Here is a 23740-nt window from a genome sequence, read left to right on the forward strand (position 1 = left end):
CAATAGTAAAACATGAGATGATGCCCCCTAAGGGTTGTTAAATGAACTGCACACTGCTCCTGTAATAGAATCAAATGTTATTTAACAGTACTGGTAATGGTAATGATAATTATAATGGTAATGGTAATGGATTAATTCATCCTGAACATGCATACGAGTCAAACTGGAGCACATCACATAGTACAATTCACAATTTGGCATGTCCAAAAAGGATTATGTATTATATATAATAATTATCAATAATTATCTCAATTAAATGATCTAAGTTTTCTTTAAAAATTGACATAAATCTTTATTTTGAGCAAGCTTTTGACAAAATAAACATCTTATTTTTTATAGTTTAGTATCTGTGAATTTTTTTTAACTTTCATACAATTCTATATTTATTGAAATGTCAACATATTTAAAGTATTTATTTAAATACATATATCCATATATATTATACATTTTCAATGGTATTGTTCATTTTATGTATTATTGCCAATACTGTATAAAATGTAATCAAAACAGTATATTTACTAAAATCATCTAAGTTTTGTTCAAAAAGTGACTTTTGAAGTAGAAAACAATGGTCTGATCATCTTTTATTTTTAAACACTCTAATCTCCTCTGTGGAAAATTCAGAAAAGATCCTCTTTTTACTTCCATTATATTGTATTTTTATTCTGACTTATTCAAAGTAAAATACAAATATTCATGTCAAAATTTACATTATACAATATATTTGTATTTTATTATTCATGGCTACCAACATTTATGAACTATATTAACCGAAGTAATATTTTTAAGATTTTTTTTTCACTCACGAGGAAAACAACTTCAACAAAAATGACAACAAAAAGAAAGAAGTGACTCCAAGTGTTACATAAAACCATTACATGACTTTATTGCAAACTGAAGTTACAAGGCAGAGCAGGTCAACAAACGTAAAATAAAACATTTCCTCAGAAAACGTTGACATATTTTTTTAAATTGAAAAGACGCTTGTGTGGTTGCTGACAGCAGGGGGCAGCAAAGACTCACTTAGTAATAGCTTTGAAACGTCTCCAAAAAGTACATTACTTATGCTAATGTTAATTATGATTACAGGAGTGCGAAAGAATAAATACAAACGATGGCGATTATAGATATTTGTAATAAATGCAAAATCTCTGGCATGTTTGGTCATAAAAGTGTTTTCTTAGTTTAAAGATTGATGTACTGCGCGTTACCAACCTAAATTGCCAAACATAAAATGTATAAGTACTTATTATAAGGATAACTCAGAAGTTATATTTTCTCTTTTGTGGTATGTGGAAAAAAATCCAAACTTTGGGCATGGGGCCAACAGATGGTGCAAAATGTCCTGCAAAAACAAGCCACATCAATTATCATGGGTATTCCCAGCATGCACTTCTCCTGAACAGATACACTTAATCCTCTAAAAGTGCAGATATGAGCCAATAAGACAGCCCTTCTCTAAATGTTCTAAATTACTGTATTTCTAATATTGAACACCTCAATAATAAACATATTGTAGACCACAGAGGCACTATAATAGCAATAAAAAGTAAAATAGTCCCTTGTTTTCCATGTTTTGGCAGACAACATGCGGCCACATTGTCCTGCACCACTCCTTTCAAAGTGTCTGTGCTTTCTGCATGAGAAGCTCAGGACAAGCCAAGCTACACATCATTCCTGGATCATATCCACAAAGCCACGGAGAAGCATGGAAGAATTATGGATGAAGCCCAACTTGTTCTTCTTGCTAACCTCCATGTTTGGTTAGGTGCAGTCTGGTGCTATGATTGGTAGCCGTACGCTGATGCTTCTAGAGGACAGAAAGAGAACACAATGAACCAAAGAAAAACAGCACAAAAAGGTACATTTACTATACATGGCAGAAGGGGATGAGTGCTCCACCGCATCCAGCAAAGGAGCGTGTCAATTACGTTATACGTGCTTTACATTTAATACAAAACAGTGACACTTGTGGTTGGGTACCAAAGAGAATTTGGTGTGATTCGCTTAGCGTTCACACACACAGAGGGAGAGAGCAGAACAGAGAGACAGCACTTCCAGTGCATTTTCTCCTACATATTTGTCATTTCTGCATACTTTTTGCCGTCATTTTAACACTGGTCCATGTCTTTGGTCCGTATAGTGTTCACATTTGAGCTCCAGTGAACCAAACCACACCAGAGTTCATTTGCAAGCGGACAAAGTTCGCTTCTTTGGTGACCTTTTAACCGAAAACAAGTGTGCACGCACCCTAAATTGCGAAACGAACTCTCAAGAAAGGTATTGAGTGCGACTGGTGTATGGCAATTTTTTTTCATTGAGTTTGAAGCCACCGATGATTGTGCCCCACAAAGTCTGCCTTGCAACATGTCAGAAATTGTTGGCTAGGCTCGGCTATTTCTGGTGTAAATGTTTTATAATGAGTCACATAGACGTATTATATATTTTTGTCTTTGCGTTTAGTACATTGCCATTGTAGAAGAAATTGGAAATGATAAAACCAAAGAAACATTTCCAAAATGTACACAATTATGATATCGATTGCTGCCCCAGCTGGTTATGAATACTCCTTGCTCCTTTTTTTAAAGTGTCAAATATACAAGTGTTTTATTACATGAAATTATAGTCTGTGTAGGCTCTCAGTCGTACAGGAGTTGTCCATCGAGGAAAAGGCTTCTTGAGACGTCATCTGTACTTCTGTGTAGAAGGTGTCGGACGTTTCGCTCCTCATCCGAAGAGCTTCGTCAGCAAACTAATAAGTGCTGGTAGCTTAGGCCTTAAATACAGTAAGAGTGGGCGGAATTGGTGTGCCAACACCCTCCTCCTATTGGTTCGTTACACTAAGCCTGGGCGGAGCAGTGGTATAATCCTATCCTGTTATTCACACCTACGATAAAAGGGAAGTGTCGCTCCCTGAATTGGGTATGAACGACTCTGATACTGGCTTGTTAGCATCTATTGTTCTGGCTCGGCCCTGCCTTCACCTCATTTGCAAGACTAAGAGCTGTGGGTTTTGGTCTCAGTAACCTGCTGAACACAGTATACAAATATACAGTTGGTATTTGTATACCAACTAGTGCTGAGGGAAAGAAAAAGGAGACACAACATGTCCAGAGAGCGCTCTCAACCTGTGGGTACCCACGGTGGGCTTTTAACAAATGTCAAAAGAAGAGAGTAGGGAAAGAAACCCAAAAGCCCACAGAAGCAAAAAGGAGAGGAGTGGTAGTCCCTTATGTAGCGGGGGTCTCCGAAAAACTCCAGAGGATCTTATGGCAACACAAAATTCCTACCTATTTCAAACCAGTAAATACCCTGAGACAAAAATTAGTGCATCCTAAAGACAAGGCTCCAAACCAGAAACAGAGCAATGTGGTCTATTCCATCCACTGTAAAGATGAGGAATGCAAAGAGCACTACATTGGGGAAACTAAGCAAATGCTCCAAAAAAGGCTTTATCAACATCGCAGGGACAATGCTAGTGGTCCTCAATCAGCAGTACATCTACACCTGAAAGCTACCAATCACTCTTTTCAGGACAGCGAGGTAAAGATTTTGGCCAAAGAAAACAGATGGTTTGAAAGAGGAGTAAAGGAAGCTATTTTTGTCAAACAACAGAACCCATCATTGAATCGGAATGGTGGTTTGAGGTTCAATTTGGACCCTGTGTTCAGCAGGTTACTGAGACCAAAACCCACAGCTCTTAGTCTTGCAAATGAGGTGAAGGCAGGGCCGAGCCAGAACAATAGATGCTAACAAGCCAGTATCAGAGTCGTTCATACCCAATTCAGGGAGCGACACTTCCCTTTTATCGTAGGTGTGAATAACAGGATAGGATTATACCACTGCTCCGCCCAGGCTTAGTGTAACGAACCAATAGGAGGAGGGTGTTGGCACACCAATTCCGCCCACTCTTACTGTATTTAAGGCCTAAGCTACCAGCACTTATTAGTTTGCTGACGAAGCTCTTCGGATGAGGAGCGAAACGTCCGACACCTTCTACACAGAAGTACAGATGACGTCTCAAGAAGCCTTTTCCTCGATGAAATTATAGTATCTCTGAGATGTAGTCAAGTACAGTCACTTTTATGCAGAAACACCACTGCATTTCTGCACTTAATATGCATACATCAAAAGTTACCGTGTTTGACAAGCCATTGAATTTAAGATGTTCATGATACACAGAAGTTTTCCTCAAATAGGTCAAATTTGGAATATACAGGACCACCTAGATCCCGCTTACGATGAACCACCATAGTTATGTAATGTAATAAAATCCACTAAATGAAATTTGCACTAAACCTGAGCCAAGACACTAAAACTGATGCCTCTCATTCATGTAAGCTGGCCTTAACTCGACAGTTACATTTGTGTTGCTAGTCAGACTCTATGACTCTTTGTTCAGGTGCCTCTTCTGCCCCAAAAACAACAGGGAAAGTCGGCATGAATGATAACTCAATCCTAAAACTGGACTGGAAAGATTATTGGACACATCTATTGATGAATCTGTTGAACTCGGTATTGAATATAAAATATGTACTCAAGTGGATTGCAAGGAACATCATAGTCCTAACACGTAAAACCAACAAAGTCGCTCACCTGAGGTAAACCGTGTCGTGCAACACAGTCCCTCTCCCCGCGCTGTCCTATAAATGGGTGACACGCACACCCTGGCAGAAGGGGGGAGATTGCTGAGTCGTGTCGACAGGGAATTTGGCGGCAAGTAGACTGAAGTGCGCTGGTCAGCGCTCGTTTGCCGTCCCTCCCATGTGAGCCAGTAGCCCTTTAATCCATCGGCGCTGCCTCTCCAGTCCACCTGCACGGAGTGACTGTCCACTGTGGTCAGCTGCAGGTCGGACAGGGCTGGAGTCACTGCAAAAGACACCGCAGGAGAACTTACAAATGATGCAAGACAGTTAGCAGCATGAAAACATAGTTCTTGGTTGAAAAATGGGTCTGCAGCAAGTACAAAATGTAATCTGGACGATCATGTCTGACAGTGCTGAAATTTCTGTAGCATTAGCACACTTACACCGTGCTGCACTCATCCTGGCGTCAACATTATTGTGTGTGCCATCACTTCATAAGTCAACACTGCATTGCTTACAGTATATTTCCTGATTAGTTTACTTTATTTTTATTGTGCAAGGTGGTGGTTACAATTAATAACTGGTAGGAGGAGCGATGACAATGAGGAGACAACACGTCGAGGTTGGGCGCCCATGCGTATCCTCGTGCCAGAAAAAAGCACTTCATTACTAAAACTTACAACGAACAAAATGCACAGTAGCCTGGTCTTACAGCCATGTAGCAAGTGCAGCCATGAATAGACACAACTTCGCCACAGCGCTCACACTTGTCCGCTTCTGCATTTATCATATATAAATGATGCAGAAACCTGTGTTGTGCTCATCCTATCTTCAACATGATTGCTTGTGCCATCACTTCATGAAACAACACTGCATTATTTGCATGTTGCTGATTGGTTTTGTTTATTTCTATCGTGCAAGGTGCTGATTATCATTAATAACTGGTGGGAGGAGCGATTGCAATACTATACAAAACTACGCCAGGGTTAGGCAACCATACGTGTGTTCGTGAAAGGAACAACACACTTAATTACTAAAACATACAACAAACTCAGTACACATCCACATGGTCTTACGGCCGTGCGGCAGGAGCAAACTTGAATAGAGGCAACTGCTTCTGCATCTGTCAAACCTGACATAGCAGATTAGTTGTGTTTATCTCTGTTATCCAAGGTGGTGGTTATCATTAAGAACTGATGTGAGGAGCTATCGCAATGACAAGACAACAAGTTGAGGTTGTGAAATCGTGTCTTGCCCAGGCCCACCTCTTCCAACTATGTTGGGGCCAGATACTAAGCACAGCAACTTTAGGTGCCAAGCGTGCCCAAGAAGGTAACAGGGAACCTAGGTCTCATAGCCAAGTCCTTATGGTGTCAATCACCACCAGAGCATTTGCGATGGACTCCAAGTTCTTCACATATCTCACCTTCCTTGGTGCAGACTTTGACCGACATTGCCCTCTCCTTGCCCGAAGAATGTCGGGCGCTAACGGTGACCAAGTAGGTGCTATCTGGTTGGAGGTTCTTGAGCAGCGTAGAGTTCTGCCACTTGTCCACTGTGATTGCTTGCAGCTTGCCAGTTGGCAGGGTGGAGTATTCAATGTAGTAACTTGTGACCACCTCCGGCTGTAGAGGACCCCAGCTCACCCGAATACTCGTCGGCCCCGACTCTGAGACCGTAACCACAGCTGGACTCTGCACCTCTAGTGGGATACCAAAGGTAATACAATCATCAGTCAAGATCTTGTTTGTCTTTTTGTATAATAGCAAATGGTAAGCAGAAGTCTATAACCTAACCTGAATTAGTGGTGAAGGTGACAGATAGCGTGTTAAAAGACTGTTCATTAGACTCGGGTGTCAAGGTGGCCGTGTATGTGGTGTCAGGCTTCAGGCCTGTTAGCCTGACAGAGTTGGAATCTGCAGACTGGACCAGTCTCTGGTACTGACTTCCACCAGTGCTTGGACTGGTCCCTGTCCCGCCTCCTGCACCTCCTGATCCACCTGATCCGCCAGATGGACGTGGGCCGAAGCGTATCTCGTAGTAGCCCGGCAAACCGGACAGAACGGGTCGCCACTGGAGGGTGGCGGCATTGGTGGAGACGTCTCGGACATTGATACGCTCGGCACGGATTATCTCTACGGAAGACACAGTTTTGATTTACTTGAACATTTCATTTCACCTCAGTATACATCACATATCACAATTCACAATTCCTCAAGTTCAAAAGGAGTAGGAAGAAGCAGAGCTTATTCAATCCTAGCCCCTCTGTCTCATATCAATTGCTAATACATTTGTTCATTTCCCACCCATATGTTCCCTTTGCCAGCTCTGAATAACTCGAGAAAATGATAAAGGAATATAACAATGTATTGAAGTTGAGGTTTGTCAATCTGTAAGGACAAATCACTGCAAATTGCATAAAGTAGAGTGCAAGTGTCATATGGCTTAGCATGGTATTTCTCTGTGGTTCAGGATTCTTCTTCCTTATACTGTTCTTTGTAAACATCAGCTGCTTGTACTGTTTATGAAATGGCTCATTTTAGTGCATTGTTTGAGTTCCTTACTCAATCCATTCCATATTTTAATTCCACAAACTGATATGCTGAAGGTGTTTTAAGATACATTTTTTCCTAAAGTCATATTTCTCCTCTCTCGATGATAAAACTTGTATTATGTTTTTGAGTAGCTGGTTATATAATAATAATTGTAGCTGTTTGAATGTTTACCAGGTCAACAAATTTAAATAGTTGTGATTTTAGGAATAGAGGGTTTGTTTGTTCTCTACAAGCGGCATTATGGATTTTCCTAAGTGATCTTTTTTATACTACAGTAGGTGAGCGAAGTCTGCTTTGAAAGTTATTACCCCATATCGCCGCACAGTACGTTAGATATGGTAAGACTAGAGAACAACAGAGTATGGAGTGATTTTTGGTCCAGAACAAATTTTGCTTTATTCTATATTGAGGTATTTCTTGTCACTTTATATTGTATACTTTTAATGTGGGATTTCCAACTCATTTTGTCATCTATTATAACACCTAGAATTTTTTTTTTGATTCACTCTGTCAATCTCCACGCCGTCTATTTGTATGTGCACGTAAGTATCTTTTCTGCTATTACCAAATCGCATTATTTTAGTTTTACGTACTTTCAGGGATAATCTGTTTTTATCTAACCATCTTTTTAATATAGCCATTTCATCTTGATTTTTTTTTATTAGTTCTTGTGTGCCTTCTCTAAAACAGAATGTGGTAGTGTTGTCTGCAAATAATACTCGCTTTAAGTCTTTTGCAGCTTATGTTAGCTCTGTATCCGTATTGGCTGTATCCGTATTGGCTGTCTGTGATTAATTCTTTCTTGTTTATAAATTTATCTAGCATGTTGTTGAATAGCTTTTTTATGATTTTAGAAAGTTGTGGCATTAAAGAAACTGGTCGGTAGTTAGTCAATTGATGTTCATCTCCAGTTTTGAAAATTGGTTCTACTTTGGCTATTTTCATTTTATTTGGAAACGTACCAGTCTAAAATGATAAGTTACTAATGTAGGCTACATCAGCGGTTACGCAATTTCGTTAATGACCTTTTTTATCGTTTTTATCCATGTCGATACTATTACAGTCATTTGATGTTTTTGCTTTACTTTTATTGACAATATCGATTATTTATTTTTATAATCACACCAGTGAAGAACATGGAGTCAGGATTCCTGTCTATACTTTCATCCTCTCCTTCTGCTGACAAGTAGTTTGGGATCCTTTCTTCCAATTTTGGTCCAATATTTACAAAGTATTTATTGAACATTTCAACTACCTCGTTCATATCCTGATTTGTAGCATTTCCATCTATAAAATACTGAGAGTAATCTGCTTTCTTGGATCCATTCCTAATAATACTGTTTAAGATGCCCCATGTTGCTCTAATGTTGTTTTTATTCTTGTCCAATAGAGTACTGGAATATTCTCTCTTGCACACTCTTAAAATATTGGTTAACTTGTTTTTGTACGTCTTACACTTATTTTCTGCTTCTTTAGTGTTTTGTATAATAAATCTCCTATGTAATGTGTTTTTCTTTTGACAAGCATTTTGGAGACCCTTTATCATCCATGGTAGAATTCTCTTCTTTTGCTTATTAGACAATTCTCTCAATGGACAGTGCATATTATAGAGCTCCATATATATGTATATATATATATACTGTATATATATATATATATATATATATATACTGTATATATATATATATATATATATATATATATATATATATATATATATATATACTGTATATATATATGTAAAAAGATCTACGAGAGATCTACGTCTTTGTCACAATAGACACATTGCCAATTTTTTTCTTCCAGATCTTTCTTAAATGTGTTAATACTTTCCTCTATTTGTAGTTAAAGTTGAAGTTTAAACAGTGGTAGGTAGACAACATACCAGGAAAACTACAATACTCTCTCTTACTGCCTGTGCTAAGCCACAGAAATGTGCATGGTTAATTATGAATCTTCATAACTAAAATAAACATTCAGCTTGCAGGCCACGACAGAATTTTCAGGATTCTCTTCCCTAGGCATGTCATGTCACACAGTTGCTATGCAGAATTCAAACGACTCACTCCTTTTCCGCAACCCAAAATCCATTAAGAAATAGTCGCATGGCATTTAATCAAACTCTTTTTGGGTTTTTTAAATTTCTATTTCAAGAAAAATAAAAATGAAAATGAAAAAAATAATACATAATTAAATTTACATAAATAATTTCAAAATCATGAATAAAAATAATAATAAATGGGACTAAGAAGTATTGGAAAATAGTTTTTTTTACAAAACTGAATTATTGTCTTCTTTTTCTTTTTATCCTCTTAATGAGCAAACTGTACTAACAGGGTCTCTGCCTCATCAGCCATGAACCTCATCGCATGTCACTGAACGCTATGAAGCTTTACTATTCAGGTTATATACAGAACTATTGAGGAATTATGTTACTATCTTTATTGCCACATTTAACTGAATTGTGGATTACTGAATGATCTCAACAATTTTTATATTAACTATTTTATTTTGATTACCTGTAAACTATGAAACTGTAAATGTTAAATACTAATCATTACATTCAGCATAGTAGTTTCAAAGATGACCAGTTACATTTGGAATATATGTTTTTTCCTGATTCATATGTAGATCTACCACAGTGTGTTCTGAACACTGTTTTTATGCAGACAAAGGAGGTAGTAAGTACTCCAGAACTTGGAACACCTGTAGGAATTAGTTGCACCAACTGCCAAGGCTTGATCAACCTCCATAGCTGCAGAACACCTTTAAATTGTTGACCAATTCTCTGGTCCCTGAAACAGGCCTTTTTGGATAATTCTGAAGTACACATTATTTTTCAGTTTTGGGTACCCTTACCTTTTTTTTAGCACTTCACTTCACTATTTTAGCACTTTAGCACTTCAAGAAATATAAATATAAATATAAGAAGTTTCTTTTAAAAAATGCATTTTGTGTTCAGTTGTGTTGTCATTGACTGATACATTTGTTTGATGATCTGAAACATTAAAGTGTGACAAACATGCAAAAAAGAAAAATAAATCAGGAAGGGGGCAAACACCTTTTCACACCACTGTATGTTTATAGTAGGGGGTAGATCTTTGGAACTTGGTCATTTTAAAAGAAGCTCACAGGCTGAAAAAGGGTGGGCACCCCTGTTTTAAACGAAGACAAGGGTGACGAAAAGGAGGACGAGACAGTGTGCTAAAAAAGTCTCAGCTTGAGACAGCCACCAAAGACGAGCTTGGGTTTCTAAACGCATTCATAACCTCTTTTGCAACAAGACCTTGAAATAGCCAACCCTGTCAGTCACAGCCTGCGGCAAAATAATAACAAAACCTTCTGAGGTGCTGATTTCTGAATACGTGAGGAGCTCTGTGTCTCTTTGTTGTGCACATTTAATCTTTCCATGCAATGCACCATGACTTTGAGCTGCAGTGTAAATTGCAGAGGACTCCCTCGAGGGTGTCATGGTCATGGCAGTTACCTAATCTGGAAGTCAAAAACTGGGCAGCCTCATTAGTCTATATATAGGACAACATATATGCATCTGTATACGTGTCTCGTCTGCCAAAGCACCGTAGGGATGTGGCGAATCATTAATCCATGAATAGATCATGCTATCTCATTACACATGCATGCTCTAGCTTCCATGTCTGCAGGAGCACGCACGGAACTTGGGACAAGCACAGCAACGTGAAATGTATCCCATAATACATGCAGGGACGCTCCAAGTGGTCGTTGTAATTTGGATGAAGTTGTTTGTGTCCATCCCAGAGCAATGTCCTTGCTTGTTGATGATTCAGAGTAGATGATGATTTGGTAACAATGGAGACTGATTACTAGGTTATTCTGCGCTTCAAAGGAAAACTGCACTTTTTTGGAATTTTACCCATCATACACAATCCTTATGTGAAACATGGACACATATTTCTCTCCCTTTTCTTTGCGTTCTAAAGAGAGAACACAAGTTAGCATGAGGGCGCTAACAATGAATGTCATGGGACCAACCTATTTTCCCGATAAAGCCCTAAAAAGAAAAACCTAAAAAAAACTCCAACAATGTTCCATTTACATAACTGACTTGTATATTAGCCAAGCTCCATAGATACTATTGTTATTGTATGCTTAGCTAGTCTCAGCATCACTCACAATGCCTCAAGCCACTGCCGAGCAATATACGACCTAAACGGCTGTGTCGTTTGTGATTTTGGATGACCCGACGACATCACTATGAAGACTCAAAAAGATGCTTGTTTGCTGTCAGCATTTTTTACCTGAGGACTATGCTATATTTACCAGCTCAACGGGGAGTACAAGTCCCATCAGTGGGCATCCCAATGAGAGCAGACATTGTAAGCGATTGTCATCATTATATTGTTATCCATGAAACATTTAGCACTAGCGCTAAGGGGATAAAGGGGGTGTCTTACATGATAACCTGTAGCTCATTCATAATATATTCAGGCTCAAAAGATAAGGTTCGGGTTCCTCATTTGTCCAAAAAGTAGTCGTCTGTGGTGGTGACTCTCACGAAGTCTGCCATGATTAGTAATAGCACAGACACGCTGTTTCTATGCTGCTGTTGTTGACGAAAGTAGTGCCAGTTCCTATGGGCTATGTGAAATCAATGTGCCTAGGAAAGAGGTTCCAGTAATGTTTAAAACACTCAAATAAGGCAAAATACTGTAAGTATTACATGTTGTCATCAATGTACCTGTTAATGCACAATGCAGTATGTATACAAAACAATAAAACATTGTTAGAGTTTTTCAGAGGGCTTTACCTTCGAAATAGGTGGGTCCATTGTTAGCTCCCTCATGCTAACTCGTTTTCTCTCTTTAGAACGCACAGAAAAGGGTTCTTTCCCTTTTACATTATGTGTTAATGTTTCACTTAAGGATTGTGGATGATGGGCAACATTTTTTAAAAGTACTGTTTTCCTTTAATAGCAGTGCAATTTTTCAGTCTATTCAAACCCAATCAAAGAACAAATTGTGTGGTAATGTCAAGACATAGAGGTGAGTTATTACTTTTCTCAATAAAGAGACACAAATTTCATTGACATGGGCTGTCCTAATGACTTTATGTATTCGCGTAAGCCAACTCATCTACGCTTGAAGCACTGCACACAAAAGGGTGAACATTCTCCAAAACATGAACCCCTATTGTGTTGTGTGTGCTATTACTTTTCAGACAAATACAACACATGTTTACGCTGTTTTTAAACACCAGAGTTTGTTTTTGAAAGCATTTTGAGCACAACCCAAAGGGGACGCCACAAATGTCATTGTGTCCACTATTCATTTGTATTCATAACCTCTAATATACTGTAACAGACTCACCGATGATGGCATCCCGCAGGTCCTCTGAGATGATGCTCATGTCATCAATGTCCACAAAGTATAGGTGGTTTTCAGCAGGGGGCGACACAACCTGCCTCAGCACCTGATAGTTACCATGGTCAGTGGAGACCACCAGCACCGCCACACCCTCCTCTTTCAGCTCAGCCATTGGTCCGATCACGTCACCCGGCTTCACCCCATCAGTCAGCCACACCAGCACCCTTGGGAGCCCCACACGGGCCCCGTCCACAGGTCCTGGCTTCAGTACCTGATCCTTTGCGATCCTCAGTGCCTCCACGGTGTTGGTGTCCCCCCTGAGGGGTTTGATGCTCCTCAAAGCCCCCTGGAGGCCATTTTGGGTGCTATAGGTGTCAAATCCAAACTCAAGCCGTGGTTGGCTTCCCACCTGTAGAAGTCCAATCTTCACCTGATCCTCACCCAGGGAAAAGGGCAGCAGAAGCTCTGACAGGAAGTCGAGCATGCGGGAGTGCTCGTAGGACGATATGCTGCCAGAGGAATCCAGAAGGAAAAGGACGTCTCCCTCGCAGCAGTTTAGAACTGTGGAGAAAAATACACATATAGTATAAGTGTTTCATACTAATACATCATACATCATTCATACATCATTCTAATCTTAATACAGTCGTCCCTCGCTACATCGTGGTTTGAACATCACTCCCTCACGTTTTTCAAAAATTAATTAATTAAAAAATGAGAACTGTTTCGTGGTTGACTGTGGTGTATTATTGGTAAAAAAATTTGAAAGGCAAAGTCACATATAGTATTCTGGTAACTAGGCATCAGTAATGTCACACTGATAGAGTGAAATAACTTCCCCTCCCTTTCCATGTGGAAGTCGTAGGTTTTTAGCTTCTTACTTTGTCCTTCTTCCACACTCAGTTTTAAATACTTTCTTAAGTTTAGAACAAAGAAATCGGAGGCTAATTAGTTAGCTCTGTAGCTTGCTATAGTCTATAAGTGGCGGCCGTCTCTTATGTCCCTGCAGTGATCCTGCAGCTTGCATATTAGTGTTGAGCAATGTGATGTAAACAAAGAATAATAGGAAAGTAAAGTTGACTATAGGGGTGTTATTTCATGTCTACATGGCTCTAATAATGGTAAGGTAATGGTAAAAAAAACATATTTCGAAAGTCATAAGCAGATTTTCTAACAAAAAATAATGAACAAAATAATATCAATATTGAATCCTACTTTGCGGAAATTCACTTATTGTGGTCGGGTCTGGAAACAATTAACCACAATAAATGAGGGACGACTGTAATTGAAAGGGTGTAATGGCAACTTGTCGTATTCCTACGATGAACTGGAACAAAACGGGAACGCATCAAAGGACTGCCTTTTTGGATTTTATCTTGCACAAGATGAGATTTCAGTTGGTATTCATTTTTTACAGGCTCTATGACAGGGGTGTCAAACTCAATCGCACCGGGGGCCAAAATTTAAACCTTACTTTAGCTTGTGGGCCGAACTGGACATTACCCCCCCCCCCCCATCTCACCCCACCCTCCAACTTCGTATCTTTCTTATTATTAATCCTGAAATTTTCAGCACTTGTATGTTTATGCATATTGAAAGTATTAAAAACCTTATAGCTTTCTTGTACTTTTAACCAACATAATTGGTGAATGTAGCACACTGATATGCATCACCTGTGCACACACACACACACACACACACACACACACACACGCACACACACAGATGATCATCGACCCAAGAACAAGGGAAAAGGAGCCGCATAAACCCCTGTTTATTGATGAGACTGAGGTGGAGAGGGTGAAAAGGACCTCACCTGGTCTCACAACACCCAACAAATTATGAAGAAGTCCCAAAGGAGACTGTACTTCCTGAGAAGACTGAGGAAATTTGGCATGTCCACTAAAATCCTCAGTTGCTTCTACAGATGCACTATCGAAAGTGTCCTTACCGCCTCCATCACTGTTTGGTACGGTAACTGTACAACACGTGATAGGAAGGCACTCCAACGGGTGATCAAGACCTCACAGAACATTGTTGGGGCAGCCCTCCCCGCACTGCAAGACATTTATAAATCTCGAGTCCTACGAAGAACACACAACCTCATCAAGGACAGCACACATCCACAACACTCATTATTCACACTCCTACCGTCAGGCAGACGCTACAGAAGTTTGAAGTCCAGGACCACAAGACTGGCAAACAGCTTTTACCCACAGGCCATCAGGCTTCTCAATGAAGCACTCACACACGCCGCACGCAACACACACACACACTCATAACTCTATCTATTTATTTATTTGTATTAATGTCTCTTCTCTTGTTGTTGCTTAATTTATTGGTATTTATGTTTCTGATGTTCTTATTCTTTTTCTTGTGTTTTTCTTCTTTTTTTGCGAGAATGAATAGAACAAGAATTTCATTGCATAGCAGAACCACCTGTTTTACTGTGCATATGACAATAAAACTCTTGAATCTCGAATGCTTGTTTGAAGTTACAAACATGACAGGACATGCCCCAATAATGCAGGCTGAAAAAATAGCAGTTAGTATGGTCACATTTTGAGAAAATTTCTAATTAGGCACTGACGAACAGATAAGTAAGCAGTCTACACACCTTTTATCCCGGTTCTCTGCGTGTGCAATGCCTAATAATGTACCCTTGTGGTTGCGTTTTCATGTTGGTACAAAATGCGCATGACAGCTGATGTATGTGTCTTTATGCGGACATACATCTTTTTAAAAATTCACTCGTGTGGATGGACATTTTTTATACATTTGGGTGGGGGAAATTTTTTGCGCATTTGCATTTTTTACGTGTCCGATCATTCCTGCTTGAAATTTCTACTTTCCAATCTGCGGGTATGACTATGGTTGTTTTGGCGTGGTTGTTTGTTTCAATAAAGTGATTGTTGATCGACCACCTCTTCATCATTCTCTTAATATCTGGGCAAAAGGTACAGTATTTTAAATCAACACAAAAACATCAAAATCTGTGAGATGATGTAAAGCCTGAACTGCCGATTCCGATTAGTTAAATAACTGACAGCACACACCTTTAATGTTCCAATCTTATTTTGTTGTAAAATATTGAACAATACTCATGAAACAATACAAACTTGTTGTTTTAACTGCACATGAGGTAGTTCTTGCAAATATAAATGAAAGGTTTCGAAAATTGCAGTCCAAACTACTGAATGATATCAGTCCCTTTTAGTCTTTTATTTTTCACATTTTAAAAACAAACAAAACCTACACAACAGGTTACACTGCAGACCTGATTTGAGCCTCTTACCAAAAGTAAAGTGCACAGCGACCGCATATGGCTGGTCATCCAATGCCATGAACTCCATTGTTTTTCTTGTAGTCGTGCAAGCTGTTTTTATGATACCCTTAGTTTGTTACCTCAAGTAAACAGGATGTAGTGCACCTGTGTACATGAATAAATATGCCTCCTGCAGCTTTGGCCCGCATCCTTTATTTTCACCGAACTTGATTCTTACTGTGAACTCCCCTTCATCATTTCTAAAAAAAAGTCACTCTCCAAACAGGTAGTTGCTTGCGATACTAGTGTGTACGTAGTCTCAACAATTCCTCTCAACTCCAAAGGTTGCCTTTCACGCCTCAAATATAAACACATGAAACACCATCCGTCGCACATCTTTTGTAAGATGACATTAAATAAAGCAGGAGAACCTGAGGCAAGCAAGGAGCAATTACAGTGACGATAAGAAGAAAGCAAAACAAACACGGGAGCCCTGAAGGGAAGACGTGAATGTGATAACATCAGAGTCGGGTGCTGATGAAAGGAAGCCGGGCTGAGTCGCCTCCTCAATTTTTAGCTTTACCTCCACCAATGAGGTCGTATTTTTAGCTGCTTTGTCTGTTAGCATTAAAACCTCATGGAGTTTCCTGTGTACTACAAGAGACACAATATACAGTATACAATTTTAAGACCATGCAGGTTTTTTGTCACTGAATGCTCTGAACTCCTGTTTCCATGCCAGCAGTGTATTCCCATAGTTGACATCATGCTGGACGCCTCTACTAGTTGATATTGTGTCTTGAAGCAATCAAAGCAAAACGAAGCGCAGTAATTGGCAGCAACCAGCAGAGCCGTGGTTGGTTCAGTTTCATCTAGTTTACTGTCTAAAGAAGGACAAGACGTCAAGCTATGGGAAGTTGAGCTTAGTCCATTTATGCAGACCTCAGCTCCAACACTCATATCAAGTAGCTTTATTCTGCACAACTAGTGTGCAAACAGGAGGTCAGAACATTCAGAGAAATCCATTTTCCATCCATTTTCTATGCCACTTACCCTCACTAGGGTCGCGGGTATGCTAGAGCCTATCCCAGCTGACTTTGGGCGAGAGGCCAGTCGTAGGACACATACAGTATCGACAAACAATCATTCACACTCACATCCATAGGTATGGACAATTTAGAGTCGCCAGTTATGCATGTGGTTCCTCCCACCGGAGTACCCGGAGAAAACCCACAGACGCACAGGGAGAATATGCAAACTCCACACAGATTCGAACCTAGATCTTCCCAATCTCCTAAGTGTGTGGCCAACATGCTAACCACTAAGCCACCATGCGCTCAGATCCTATCCCATTCTAAATACATTTCTATAAAAAAAATTCATTTCTGTTCAAATATATTCATATACAGTACAGGCCCAGAGATGCTCAGCACTTGTTGGCCCTTTGGCCTTCAAAAAAGCAAAGCATGGCTACTTTCAGGAATCTAAAATATAAGACGTATTTAGAGTTATTTCACACTTTTTTGTTAAGTACAAAATAATTCAACATGTGTTCATTCATAGTTTTGATGCCTTTAGTGAGAATCCACAATGTAAATAAAAAAAAAATGCATTGACTGAGAAAGTGTGTCCTAGCTTTTGGCCTGTCCTGTATATGAATTCAATATATTTATAAAAACATGTTAATATTTCATTTATAAATATATGTTCTTTTTATATATTTTATGATTATATAAACTTTTCAGATAATGACTTATTTTATTATGATCAATTCATCATTCACTTCTCCCATAGTCAACCAAGGACATGATTTAATTCATCCGTTATTTAACCAGATAAGTGAGATTAAAAATCTCTTTTATAAAAGTGACCTTGCCAAGACGGCAGCATAACACCAGGGTTCTGACAAGACATTCCCAACATACAATACAACATTCACAGTGAACGATCAACAGTTTCAACAATTTAAAAACAGTTGCATTGGCCAAGCCCATTCATTTCACGTCCCTTTAAAATAGCCTTAAATTCTCCTAACATAACAAGTTGAGATAAGCTTAAGTCATTTTGCAGATCATTCCATGTAAAGGGTGCAGCGTACTGGAATGCTGTCTTCTGTAACTCTGTTCTGACTTTAGGACCGACCAAGCATCAGTAACCAAAAAGTAAGAAATGTAATCAAAAATCGTGATGATCCAGTTTAGGACTGTTCAGCCTTGGCAGAAGTCTCATTAGAGTTCAAAGTGAGCACCAAAGCATGTAATGAGAGGGTGTTGTGGGCAGTCGCTGTTAGGTATTTAGGTAGAGTGAAGAAAAGACGCTGGGCAAGTGAAAGCAGAAGGCAATAAAAAAAAAAGGAGGTTCCACGTCAGGGATGAGCGGTAATGTTTGGACGGTCACAGAGAGTGAAAGCAAAAGAAAAAGAATGTAAAAAAAAAAAAAAAGCTCCTCCTCAGTGTATTAGTGGGAGGAGGGATACATAAAGATGGGAGAAACTATGATAATCTCAGAAAGCTAAAAATCATTTGAATGTTGTGACACATGAAAGGTGACTCACACACACCAAGAGTATACAGTATATACTGCATGCATGCATACATATGCATGCTAGCCGCTTGTTTTTCCATCAGCATGGAGAATTCCTTCCATCAAGACTGATTGTTTGGACTTTGGAACAAAAGGAGGGGGCTCCACCGTATCACGGCAAGCCACCTAACCCCCCCATGGTATGCTGTTATCTGAAACATCTGCAAATACACCATATGGACAAAAGTGTATGGATGTCTAACTGTTAGAAACAACTGGAAGTTAAAAAAGTTTTCCAAATTGAGGGGTGTGAGCCCAAAATGGGTCACGGCATTATTTATTGGGTTGCCGACCAATTATTGATCATCAAGTAGGCACACTGCTGCTTTGGTTCTATGGTTTGTTATAGTAAATGAATGTATTCTGTGTTCTTTATCATTACTTCATGGACAGACTAAATCAAATGTTGTGATAACTATAATCTATTTATGTATCTTATCATTGATTTGTCTAATTATTTATGTAACTATATTTGTATTATTTAATTTAATGTATTTATTATGATTAATTATTATTATATACTTAATTATACAAGCATTTATTATTATTATTATTATTTTTGTAAGCCATCTATCAATTGTTACATATTGTCAATTTTTTTTTCCTCTTCCAATTAGAAAATATTCCCATTTAAACAAAGGAAGTGAACAAACTATTAGCAATTACAGAGACGTGGCGAAGAGGTAGGATTCTCCTTTTTGGGCATTTTTAATTAAACTAATGTAAACATGGGATGTTCCTTAGTGTAACTTGTTGAACTTGTTTAAAACAAATAAGCCATAACTATAAGCAAGATTGGGTGTCAGATCAAGATCTGGGCACGTCAAGCTCTTCCAAGCATGCCTTTATGGCCAATAGCACCCTACAACTGCCCAAAAAATGTGTTCATATAGTGCGGACGTCATCTCACCCAAAGTCAGCTAGGATAGGCTCCAGCTGACCCATGACCAAAATGAGCACAAGCGGTATAGAGAATACATAGATGGCTGGATCGTGCAGAGGCTTTTTCAGTTCAAGACCCAAGACTCCTAAAATACCTGTACATGATATCTTGGAAAAGCTCCAATTAACGCAATTAAAGCTCCTATAGTCCCCAGATGTGATCCACAAAAGCAAATAACCACCATGGTCTGTACTTACCACTGTCTCAGAAAACATTGACTGTGGCTGTGGGGAACCTCCTGATGTTTTTTTTTTATTAACTCCACAAGATGGCAGTAGCTGCATTTGAAGTGATGTCAGCATCCAGCAGCTTTATCTACATCTGTATGCGCTTGAAAATATTGCTACTCAGCTGTTTGTGTTATACTTGTCACACTGTTGTTTACAGTGGACTCATCAGCACTATTTTTTTGCCTGTTTGCTGCTGTGTTGCGCAATATACTTATCTACTTACTTATTAATTTATCTACACCACAAATTTGACAGGGCGGTAATTGGAAGCGGCGATAATTGGAGAGGCAAAATGTAATATGATTGAGTGAGGAGTACATGTGAAAGTGGAAAGGAAAACATAGCTCTTCTTTGGCAAGTTATTTATTAACCCCCCCAGCTATATTTATTAACCCCCCCAGAATTTACAGCATTTCAGTCTGCAACCCAATAAAATCTGAGCCATATTAGGCCCCCGACACTCAGTTTGGGAAACCCCGGTATAGTGTATCTGTATCAATAACAGCATTTACTGGCATTTGATAGACTTGATGTTTGAAGCCTTCTTCTGTAGTGCATAGCAAATTTCCCAACCTGCAGAACACATGGGGATGAATGCTGTAAAGTAAATGTCAAGTTCAGGTAGAGATTTTCAAGACAAAACCATTTTCTGTACATACTGGATATACAATTGTGCATTCATTTGTACATCTGTAGTTTGTGGCGATGCAAAGTTGTTTTTCTATACATACAAAAACACATAACAGGTGTGCTTACTAAAGAATCGTTGAACTGTTTGCTGAACTCTTGTTCATGGCCAGAACACAGTGGCAGCATTTCACTCATGACTACTATATTAACTCCAGTGACACACTCAGCAATTACTCCACAGAGTTTAGCCAACTTTTGTCTAGTTCTGCATTTTATTTAAATGTCAGATATATACTGTGTTGACGGCGGGAGAAATTCAGAGGCTCACCAACTCTCATAATAGACTCCAAAGATACAGCAAATAAGGTGCAAGGAGTTTTAAAAATACATTTTAAAAAATGAAATCAAATTAGACAGCGTAACGTGAAGCATGGTATAAACATAAAAGTCATACCTAAAGAAGCTCTTGACTTTATTATGTTGATTTATGATCTTTTTTATATGTTGGAAACCATAACAGAGAGTAGCATTTCGTATATACATATATATACTCTATACAGTATATTATTACAGTCTGTAATAAAATTTGAAGATTTCAGTGGACACTCAAAAGAAATATATAATAATAATTCATTGTATTTATAGAGCATTTAACGCGTTTTAATAAAAACAAGCATAAAACACACATTCAAAAAAAAATTGTAGTAGGCAGTAACTAATTTATTTTAAAAATGTTTGCGTAATTAACGCAAATGCATCATGGCAAGCCACGGCTCTCTGTTATGACGACAAACGGCGGCACAGCGTAGCTCCCCACACTCACACAGAGTCTGACGCTCTTTTATATCTTTATTCCTAACCTGAACACATCAACAGCAGTTTAATTCCAACACCATACAGTCATGGAAAAAATGATTAGACCGCCCTTGTTTCTTCAGTTTATTGATCAATTTTAATGCTTGGTACATTTGTTTGGACAAATATAATAATGATAACAAATATACTGTAGCTTATAAGAGTTTAATTTAACAGCTGAAATCTAGCAACTTCCATGCTTTTCTTGATAATAACCAAGCTATAGCGCTGCACTGCCAAAAAATGTAACTCTTATGAGCTATTTTTGTTGTCATCGTTATATTTGTCCAAACAAAGGTACCTTTAGTTGTGCCAGGCATTAAAATGAACAAGAAACTGAAGAAACAAGGGTGGGTTAATAATTTTTTCCATTCGTCATTGCAACGACACTTCCTCATTGTCACTAGACAGACCGCGAGATGCATTCACGGACTCTCTGAACATCACAACAACATACAGGTGTATGTGTGGTCTAACTAAACAGAAATGTAAAGAAAAACAATAAGTGGATATTCTTATCACTCAGTTTGTAACTCTGAAGTACAATTAAGTATGCTCGGAAATCTCAGAAAATTCACTCAAACCATGTGAATTCAACTTAAGTGATGTGGTGTCTTTGAACGCAACTCCTCGTTGTTCATAATAACACAGTTAAAGTCTGACTCAAATATTCTGCTATTAAAGAAACCAGTGTTAGGTAAATCGATTTTCAGACATGTGTGCCATCTCGTAACTTGATTTAAATTTTCTGTTAATTTTGGGCTGTTAACACATACAAATATATATCATCCTGCCCTGTCATTTATCTTTCCTTCAATAAAATACTGTAAAAATAGTCATATTTCAGAAATAGTGTGACATGGTGATTAATGATGATTAATTGATTTGAAAACCATGATTAATCTGATTAAACATTTCAATCATATGACAGCCGTGATTATTTTACAATAAAAACAGATTTTTTGTGTGTGTGCAACAAACACCACTTAAAAAATAAATATTGATGCACAGATGCACTTATTTAAATAATAACGTAATAATGCGTAATAATTGGAGTAAAATATGATTCAAAGTCATTTCTGGAGTGCATGACATGTTCTGGATATAATAATAACAATTGTACTCTAAATATATTATCATTGTTAAGTTAAAAGGTAATGTTGCTGCTATATAATGCAGCATTATTTATTGTATTTCTATTCTGTCACACTTTCTCTGCTGTCTGACTTATTTATCATCAATGAAAGTTCCTTCCTTTAGTTTATTGTAAGTGTGGGTGCATCAATCCAAATATATCGTTTGTATCGATACCAAGGCGATGTTAGTATCGATTCAATTGTCTTCTGTTTCTTTTAAAAAAGAAATGCATTTGTTGTATTGTTCATAATGTTTCATTGCCTTATATTCTTGTATTTATTTTCACATTTGTTGATGAAAATGTGTTTTTTAATTAAAGCCAACATCATAAAATCATTCAAGGCTCTTGAAAAAAAAAGTACAAAGTATCGGTATCAGTATCGCCTATACTAGCCCTGTATTTCCTACAATAGCAACATTTGCGGTAATCCTTTATCGTTTTAGTGATGTACAGTTGCTGCCAGTTGCTCACTAGGTAGAAATATGATAGAGGCTGAATGTAATAACAATAATAATGGTTCTACATATGTATTTTTTTATTCATTATGTCTTAACCGCCTTATACATTTACTTTTATTTTTTTGTTATTATATTTATTTACCGTGTGTTGTGGTGAACAGCTGCTCTGTGTCTGAATAGGCACCAATAAAGTTTTTTCAATTGAATGTTGAATTGTACTCACCTCCCTCAGGTGCACTCGCTTGAGCTTTCAAAATCCTCGGCAGCAAACACAACATGAGCATGAGTGTCGTCATCAATAAGGGGTTCTCCATCACAAGATCAAAGGTAAAGTCCCAAAAATTAAATTAAATTAAAATTCAAAATAGTTAAATGTCGCCGCGAGCTTTGAAGTTGGCCGTCAAGTTAATCCACCTCTACAGCGCCGAAGGCAACTCCAAAATAAAGTTCCCGGTCAGAGTATTAGTCTTTCTTTTCTTTGTTGGTTTTGTTTTTGTAATTTTGGTAAACGTTCAGTTCAATTAAGTGGACGCTCGGCTGAAACAAACTAAAATGAGACGCAAACTTTCCGTCTGTTGGTTGTCTTGCCGCTCCTTCTCAAAGCAAATGAGCCATCATTGACAACGTCGCAGTGCAGTGTTTCCGGTGCATGTTGATTTCAAATTAAGGCTTTCGAGTAGCGACTGCCAGGAAGTACAGGTAAAGTATTACCGATATCGATACTTTCTACTTAAAGTTTTCCTTTGTTTTCCTTTTAAACTTTGCCTTTCATTTGTTGATCGATTATAATCAGAATAAAAGACTGACCAAAGATTTAAGGCAAACAAAGAGTACATTTTGATAAACTTCTTTGTGAACAATTTAGCAATATAAAAACAAAACAATATAAGACAATGTAACAACATCAACTGTCATCATTTTTTTTATTATATACAGTTGTTGAGCAAAATAGTGAAAAATAAGTAAACATAAGGAAAAACTATGATTGGTCATTGAAGTCTTCCTGAATCCCTGAATTTGTAAACACATACTGTATAAATATAACAATATCAACAATGTAACAAAATGAACAACACAGCAGAAAACAGAAAAACACATATTGGTGATATTTTACTACAATACCTTGGTATCAGTGGCGGAGCTACAGGGTGGCCA

General features: G+C 38.2%; 1 protein-coding gene across 1 annotated transcript; it reads right to left on the reverse strand.

The window, feature by feature from the left end:
- Nucleotides 1-883: 883 nt before the first annotated feature.
- Nucleotides 884-23185, reverse strand: vwa1 (von Willebrand factor A domain containing 1). The gene is made up of 6 exons (XM_054782039.1): nucleotides 22809-23185; nucleotides 12487-13044; nucleotides 6383-6721; nucleotides 6013-6288; nucleotides 4597-4869; nucleotides 884-1810 (listed from the first exon to the last, which is right to left on the reverse strand). The coding sequence occupies exons 1-6, from the start codon at nucleotides 22897-22899 to the stop codon at nucleotides 1782-1784; spliced, it is 1566 nt and encodes a 521-aa protein (XP_054638014.1). The 5' UTR covers nucleotides 22900-23185; the 3' UTR covers nucleotides 884-1781.
- Between the last annotated feature and the right edge of the window lie 555 nt (nucleotides 23186-23740).

Source organism: Dunckerocampus dactyliophorus, chromosome 1 (genome assembly GCF_027744805.1).
Source record: "Dunckerocampus dactyliophorus isolate RoL2022-P2 chromosome 1, RoL_Ddac_1.1, whole genome shotgun sequence".
Lineage (NCBI taxonomy): Eukaryota > Metazoa > Chordata > Actinopteri > Syngnathiformes > Syngnathidae > Dunckerocampus > Dunckerocampus dactyliophorus.

Bases quoted from the DNA above. Each gene is read 5' to 3' on its own strand.
- vwa1 (XM_054782039.1), bottom strand. From the start codon at position 22,899: ATGGAGAACCCCTTATTGATGACGACACTCATGCTCATGTTGTGTTTG. The intron at 6,722-12,486 runs GTGAGTCTGTTA...TGTCTTCCGTAG, and splicing joins CCTGCGGGATGCCATCATCG to AGATAATCCGTGCCGAGCGT. The intron at 6,289-6,382 runs GTTAGGTTATAG...GTATCCCACTAG, and splicing joins CACCTTCACCACTAATTCAG to AGGTGCAGAGTCCAGCTGTG.